The sequence below is a fragment of the Limulus polyphemus genome, unplaced genomic scaffold (assembly GCF_000517525.1).
Source record: "Limulus polyphemus unplaced genomic scaffold, Limulus_polyphemus-2.1.2 Scaffold1351, whole genome shotgun sequence".
Classification (NCBI taxonomy): Eukaryota; Metazoa; Arthropoda; class Merostomata; order Xiphosura; family Limulidae; genus Limulus; species Limulus polyphemus.
Window position 1 is genome coordinate 139,416 of NW_013666961.1, and position 8,601 is coordinate 148,016.

An 8,601-nucleotide genomic window follows, 5' to 3' on the forward strand; every position below is an offset into this window, starting at 1 on the left:
TAAGCCTGGTACACAGTGTTTCCCAACAGCTTTGTTTAAGCCTGGTACACAGTGTTTCCCAACTAGCTTTGTTTAAGCCTGGTACACAGTGTTTCCCAACAGCTTTGTTTAAGCCTGGTACACAGTGTTTCCCAACAGCTTTGTTTAAGTCTGGTACACAGTGTTTCCCAACAGCTTTGTTTAAGCCTGATTCACAGTGTATCCCAACAGCTTTGTTTAAGCCTAATTCACAGTGTATCCCAACAGCTTTGTTTAAGCCTGATTCACAGTGTATCCCAACAGCTTTGTTTAAGCCTGATACACAGTGTATTCCAACAGCTTTGTTTAAGCCTGATACACAGTGTATTCCAACAGCTTTGTTTAAGCCTGATACACAGTGTATCCCAACAGCTTTGTTTAAGCTTGATTCACAGTGTATCCCAACAGCTTTGTGAGTCTTTCTTTTTCATCAGTAGCGTAAGTATGCCCCCTGGGAGCCAAAAGGTGGCCCAAATCAGCCAGAATCGTAACTACAAATTATAGGAAAATAAATGTAGGAGGGCCCAGTTACTTTTTATGTGGGGTGGGCATCTTTTGTAGTTATGTCACTGTTCGTCATATACCTTTGTTACCAAAATGTATTTTATTTTTCCATAATAGTGTGTATCTGTATACTCTAGTTTTATTTGTCTATCCTTTACCTGCAATGTTTTTTTGTTGGCTTAGTTACCAGAAATTTCAGTAAGTATCCAAAGTAAGAAGATGCTACTGAGTTGTACCTTTTTCCTTAGATATTCAAATTAAAATAACTTTTCTATTTTTTTTATAGATATTGTGAAAAACTTCTGTTATTTTTCTACCAGCAGGCCACATATGTTGTTTGTACTTTTGTTTTCAGATTGTTCTATTGCTGTTGTTTGTAATTATCCTACACAATCCAATAAAAGCTCAAGCATAGGGAGCAGAAAGCTTGCCAAAAAGTAGTTAAATGTGAGAAAAGTCTGGAAGTTTGTATCTTTAGATTGGCTTTGGAAATAAAAAAAAAAATTTAACCAAATGATTCTAAATTATAATGTTTTTTTTTGGTCTTCCAGGTTGCTAACCGAATCCGTACTGCTGTGCAGGGCCTAGGATCAGCATGTATAGACTTGACTAAATCTGCAGGGGATTGTCAGAGTAACCACATTGACATCTTCTGTCAGAGAGAAGTGTCGAGAAATGCAAAAATTGTTTCAGAAAGAGTGAGTAAATCAGTTCAACTTACCTTGAAATAAGTGTTTTATTGCAAAAATGGAAAAGATATCATTGCCATTTCCATATCTATTTTCAGTGGTCAAGAAACATTAGCATTGTGGTCAGTTTCAAAGCTCTTTTGCCATGTTTCCAGGAAATGTTTTAAGAAAAATGTAGATGTTTTTCAACTGTTCTACAAATTACATTCTAATTAATCCTTTTGCGATGGGTGGGGGTCTAACTGTGCATGTCAGTCTTTTAGTGATTTCTTTTCAAAATTTAATAAAACTACTTTTTGTTTATGTTATACCAATTAGTATAGCATAAAATCATAGCTAATAACCAATATTTTAATAATATATAAATTTTCAGTTTTTAATTTGATAAAGTAATATTTTAAAAAATCCTGAATTTCCACTTTTGTGAGAAATATGACTTATTTTCTCTAGCCATCCTCTCTTCTCTATTTCATTCAGACAAACCATAATATTTATAGCCTTCAATTTTGTTTGGTTACAGAGCCATCAAATAGAAAATCAAACCCCTCTTACCACATCCACCTGTCACATCCTCTCTTTCAGGATTTGTTAATAGTTCTCTCTTATGTTTAATTCTATATTATGTATAACCAATAGAAAGCCAATGTTTTCATCTATCAAATGACATATTATATTACATTGTTTTCTGAACAGAGAAATATCATTTTCTCTGTTAGTACAAGCTTTGTTCCCACGGGAAAGATAACGAATAGCTTGGATGAATTTGTAACGGCTCTTGTCGCATAGTTAGAAAGCCTCAAAAATTGTGATAGTTAGGGAAAATTATCTGCTTTTTGCATGTTATTATTCTATGTCTTTTTGTGCATTATTTAATTAAATAAAAATTACTTAGTGCATTATTACCATTAGTATAAAAAAGTAGGATCAAGTGACATTGACAGTCAACAGCAAAAAAAAAGACGCGGGTAAGTACTTTATTTTTATGTTTATTCTTTATTTATTCTTATAAAATTAACTAAATTGTAAAAATAGGGATCTCTTTAGGTTAGTTAAGGTTAGATTAGATAAAATAAATAATAATATAATAAAAATGTTTCACGAGGCACACATCTGGTGGGTAATGTAATTTGATAGTGTTATGTGAGCTGCAGGTTCCAGAAGTGATTTACAAGTTATAATGGCATGAATAGTAGAAGTTAGTTGTTCAAAGGGCAATCACAGAGCAATAAAACAATAAAATTTAAGTATAAATAGATATATACTGTTACAAGCTTAAAGCTACTTAGGATAAATGAATGCAGTTTCATGTTACAATTTGAAGTCATTCTAGAAAGAAAAAACGGCAATTTAGATTTAATTTTATTTCTTTTTTGGTGGTGAAAAGTTCAGTCAAATTGTCCAACCTTGTATAGATTTAGGGTAGAGAAAATAACAGATAAAATGTAAAGTTTTACTGAAAACAAATGTTTGAAATGTATTTAGGAGGTTTTAGAGATTACACAAATGATATTTGAGATTTTGGGATGAAGAATAGTTTTTTAATCATAACATGAAAATCACTTTTTACTCGGACTAGTAACAAAACAGACTCGATATATTCACAAACAAATCTGTATTAAAAATACTTCATTAAAAAATATGATATTTTGTGTACAAAAGACTTTTAATGCTTACTAAAAGTATACCAAATTTTGTGAAGATACACATACTGCAATAAAGGTTATAGTATAAAGTATTACATAAGGTAATAACAATAGATGGCAGTAATAGTAAAATGTCTTCAAAAGTAGTGGTGTTTGGCTAAATCTTTACAAAAGATGTTGAACATAAAATGACAATTCCAATTTCTTTCACACAGTTATTGCTGGATTATGTACAAAATGCACCTTGTTTGAAGTTAATTAGCTAAGGGAAATAAAAACAGGATCTATAAAGGAAACTGTAATGTATTTTCGTGTATGAAATCATTTTAAATTTTTTTTTTGTGTGATTGTTTAGTCCTGTTTACACCAGTATGTTTAATGTTTAAATGCATTTCCATTTTTTGCTTAATAATCATTATCTTGTGGGCATTTAATATTAAAATGGAAATGTTTATTATTTAATTGAATATATAGCTTGTTCTTTTATTAATTTGTTTTCATAGATTTGAAAGTTATTGATGAGTTTATTAGAACACCTTCATTTGACAGTTGGCATGGTCATGTAAAATTATGAGTTTTTTTAGAACACCTTCCTTTATTCCTACTGTTTGTTAAACAAAATCAGAAACCAGAAAAGTAGGCATGTATATTAAAGGCCTGGCATGGTCTGGTAGTTAGGACACTTGACTCACAATTTGAGGGTCATGGGTTTAAATCCCTTCATTGAACATGCTTGCCCTTTCAGCTGTAGGGGCATCATAATGTGATGGTCAATCCCACTATTCATTGGTAAAAGATTAGCCCAAGAGTTGGCGGTGGGTGGTATTGACTAGCTGCATTCCCTAAATTAAAGACGGTTAGCACAGATAATAATTGACTAGCTTTTTGCAAAATTGAATCCAAGCCTATAAATTAATTAAAATTGGCATAATTATTTCCCCCAAATTTTTAGTTTTACAAACTCGGTATGTTATTTTTGAAGGTGTTATTTTTACAACTTTTTTAGGTTTTTTTAGCATATACTGCATGAAACAAAAACAGATGTAGGTTTTTTTGGTTTTTTTTAATGAGAGTTCCACCTCAGAACTTGACACAGAGGAAGAGGAAAATGACTAAACTAAAATACAATAAGCTTTAGTGCTGATAGAAATGTTGAAATGAAATTACATTCACTCGAGGGAAAGCTATCAGGAAGATTACATTTCCCTATGTAAAGTTTCATTTCCTCATGAATTGTTTTTTATTTAATCCATGTAATATGTTCACTTTCATTGGTCATAACTAAAGGAATACGGATGGGCCATGCATTCCCAATCGAGAAATTCCTCAAGCAAAATTGAATTCCTCAGGAATGTAACATTTTGATCCTCTTACTGTCTTTGTTTTTAACTCTCAGCCAAAACAAATTTTTCCATGTGTTTTTTAGATACTGTTTTTTATGCACAATACAAATTTCCATGAATTTCAAGCAAGGAAAGTCGTATCATGAGCACGTGTGATGTATAGGAGTTCATCATGCAGCACACATTTATGGAAGATATTTTTTGATGAAACATCTCAGTATTTATTATTGATGGATTGAAAATCAAATTTTCACTGTTTATTTCCAGTCATCTTTTGAAGCTAAAGAGTATTTCAGTCTAATAAGAATTACTTAAACTTGCCACCAACCACATACCAACTGCTTTGTTGTAGTTTATCACTAAAGGAACCATTTCAGTCATGTGTACATTTTAGATCATTATATTTGACTATTAATGGTTTTTACTGTTAAATATGGAAACCTCTGACTCGGTGAGAGATCTCCTCACTTTCCAGTTTTTCTCTTCCTCAGGTTTCTTTTGTGCTAGCTGCTCTTCAGGCAAATTCCAGAGGAACACAAGCTTGTATTAATGCAGCCAGCACTGTTAGTGGAATTATTGGAGACTTGGATACCACCATCATGTTTGCTACTGCTGGAACTTTACATTCAGAAAATGAAAAGGAAACTTTTTCTGATCATAGGTTAATTTTTAGTTCTTTTTTTAATATAATTTAATCTTATCCTTGTCATTAAATTTTGTGTGAATATAACACTACCATTTTAGATTTCATCTTATTGTATTCCTTAAACATTTATTTAAACTTATGTAAAGTCTTGAAAACCACTCTATTGTTGTTTTGTAAATACCTACACCATGCCTAAAATAAGTCACTTGTGATATTTTATAAAATTTATAAACATGTGATAGGAAAAGTTGTACAACCTACTAAATTTATGTTAAAGAGGATTTTTATTTAAACTTTTTACTAGCCCCTTAGTGGCTCAGCAGTAAGTCTACAGACTCACACCACTAAAAACCAGGTACTCCTGAAGGGCACAGCACAGAGAGCACATTGTGTAGCTTTGTGTTTATCAGCAAACAAACAAATAATTTTTACATACAATGAGAATGACTAAACATTTAAAATAAGAGTAAAAGGTTTCTTGTTATCAGTTGTTGTTTCATCGACTGAATGAAGGAAACTTCTTTGTTTAGAGAAAATATCCTGAAAACTGCAAAGGCTCTTGTTGAAGATACGAAAACTCTAGTTGCTGGAGCAGCTTCTAGCCAGGAACAGTTGGCTGTTGCTGCTCAGAATTCTGTTGCAACTATCGTGCAACTCTCTGAAGTTGTCAAACGTGGAGCAGCATCACTAGGATCCAATAATTCTGAAGCCCAAGTAGGTTGTGTATTTTTTCAAGTCTTGAAGTTTGAAAAATAAGATGTTTATTATATTGTGTGATTTTTAATTCATGCCCCAAATTGTTTCACTTGAATGCTGAATCATTGGACTAAATTTTGGCCTCTATGAATGAATGATACTGTGTTCTGTGGAAGAAGTAAGGAGGATATGACTGTCTGAAGTGCGAGTATAGAAACATAGTAAACAAAACTCACATGATCTGTGGTTCCTTAAAGAAAATGTGCACCATAATGTAAACCCAAAAAGTAAACACAGTAAGAAGAATTAACATCAGGAAAAACCAAAGAGTCACAAGACAAGCCGTATAACATGTGACAAAAATGGAAATGCAAAACAACTTGATAAAATTACTGAAAACTAAGGTATTATATAATATAAAAACGAAAGAAGAGAAAAAATTGAGCTTTTGATATTTGGTCATATTTAAGAGCTCATGAATATAATGATATTCTAGTGATGTATTTAGGACTTCATATTTAGATAATTGCAGTTTGATGTGTATATTCTGTTGTTCCGGGGTGAAATACAATTCAAACATTGCTTACATAAGCAGTATCGAGACAGAAATGCTTCCATGGAAAATATTTCATTTAAGGAAAGTTTGTATGGCTCCCTCTTTTTTGGGGGGATTGTTAAATAGATTATTTTAATTCCTGGCAATCCACATGTAATGTTTTTAAGTACAGGGTGTCTGAAAAGTCTATATATCTATAAAAAAATTGTTGGTTTTAACTTTTTAAGGTGAATTTTTGACAAAAAAAATGGTCATCAAGACTTGTGTACATGATTCTTGTTACTAAAATGGCCAGTAGGAAGTAATTTTGAAAAGTTCAGCTTTTTGAATAAGTAATGTTATAAAAAAATCATTTTAAAGTTAATATCAACTGTCATGATATCACCTTAAAAAGCAGAATAGTAGGAATAAAAAAAAATCACATTAAGTAGTTTTAAACACCATTCAGGTTAATTACAAACTTTTCATGTTCATTCGTTATTTCAGAGATTGCTGGTTTGCTTCTGCAAAAAGATTGAAGAACATAAAATCAATAATCACTGAACCGTTAGAAATTTTTGAAATTTTAAAACTAGCACCAAATAACATTTTTAAAAGGAAAATGTTATTACAGATCTTATGGTAACAGTACTTAGATTTGATATAAATATTTGGTATATTCTGTACTGCAGGTTTTGCTGATTAATGCTGTAAAAGATGTTGCCAGTGCTTTAGGTTTTCTTATCCAAGCAACTAAAGCTGCTTCGGGCAAGAGTATCAACGACCCTGCCATGTTCCATTTGAAAGACTCGGCCAAGGTAAAGGAGTTGTTTATTAAAATCTAACAATCCCCCCCCCCTTTTGAGATTGTTTAATTTTATATATTAGTAAACTGAGGTCTCTCTCAAATTTTGATTCCACACAGGTGAGGGTCAAAAGCATGGTAAGGGGATAATGTTTTTTTTTTCTCCATAAATCAGTCTCAAGTTTAGGATGAGTACATATTTATATTTATATGCAGCATTGTCTATTGGTAGATAAACAAGTCATTTCCTAAATAAATGCTTCCCTGCTATTCTTGGATGTACTGGAAAGATAATCAATATTTTTAGTCAAATAATAACCAGTACTTCATAAAATTAGATGAATATGCATCATATGTAAGGTGAAATATGTGATTTGGGTTGTAGCCTCGTGTGTACATCATATCTCCAAAAAGTGTAAGTTTTTAAGTTTCTGTAACTTCACCCCATCAGTAATGGTAACAAATGTTGTGTTCTGGTTGCTAAGTTTCTGTAACTTCTCCCCACAGATAATGGTAACAAATGTTGTGTTCTGGTTGCTAAATTTCTGTAACTTCTCCCCACAGTTAATGGTAACAAATGTTGTGGTCTAGCTGTTAAGTTTTTGTAACTTCTCCCCACAGTTAATGGTAACAAATGTTGTGGTCTAGCTGTTAAGTTTTTGTAATTTCTCTCCACAGTTAATGGTAACAAATGTTGTGGTCTAGCTGTTAAGTTTTTGTAATTTCTCCCCACAGTTAATGGTAACAAATGTTGTGTTCTTGCTGTTAAGTTTTGTAACTTCTCCCCATAGTTAATGGTAACAAATGTTGTGTTCTAGCTGTTAAGTTTTTGTAACTTCTCCCCACAGTTAATGGTAACAAATGTTTTGTTCTAGCCGTTAAGTTTCTTTAACTTCACCCCACGAGTAATGGTAACAAATGTTGTGTTCTGATTGCTTAGAGTCTGTAACTTCACCCCACCAGTAATGGTAACAAATGTTGTGTTCTGATTGCTTAGAGTTTGTAACTTCACCCCACCAGTAATGGTAACAAATGTTGTGTTCTGATTGCTTAGAGTCTGTAACTTCTCCCCACCAGTAATGGTAACAAATGTTGTGTTCTGATTGCTTAGAGTCTGTAACTTCTCCCCACAGGTAATGGTAACAAATGTTGTGTTCTGGCTTTTAAGTTTCTGTATCTTCACCCCACCAGTAATGGTAACAAATGTTGTGTTCTAGCTGTAAGTTTCTGTAACTTCTCCCCACAGGTAATGGTAACAAATGTGACATCTTTATTGAAGACAGTCAAGTCTGTAGAAGATGAACACACTCGTGGAACTAGAGCATTGGAATCAACCATTGAAATAATTGGCCAGGAAATCAGAGTACATGATGTTTTACAATTTATTATTTTATTATTTTCATAATTAATTGCACAGCTAAAATGTCTATTGTTCTAAATTAATTATGTATTTGCTTCTAATTTTCAATGTGGTTTCATGCCAGTTAGTTTTGGTTTGCTCATAAACAACCCATTTCAAATGAATTTTTATTGCACACATTTTTCTTTAATAGTAAAGAGATTGTTTTTTGTAATGTACATTCCATATATTTTATGAAAATTTGTTCCATTTTTTTTTTTTACTTTGAACCCGATGACTACCGGCTACTAACTTTCTTAGTAGGCAATGCAAGTGTGCATTTATGAATTGAAAAAATGATAGAGAACTTATCTTTTAATGGA

General features: G+C 32.1%; 1 protein-coding gene across 1 annotated transcript in view; it reads left to right on the forward strand.

The window, feature by feature from the left end:
* Positions 1–8,601, forward strand: part of LOC106463224 (talin-1-like) — a 97,403-nt gene that overhangs the window by 71,148 nt on the left and 17,654 nt on the right. The window contains 5 exon segments of the mRNA XM_022390665.1: positions 1,074–1,220; positions 4,689–4,858; positions 5,374–5,557; positions 6,767–6,892; positions 8,126–8,242. Coding sequence (XP_022246373.1) covers positions 1,074–1,220; positions 4,689–4,858; positions 5,374–5,557; positions 6,767–6,892; positions 8,126–8,242 — 744 coding nt within the window.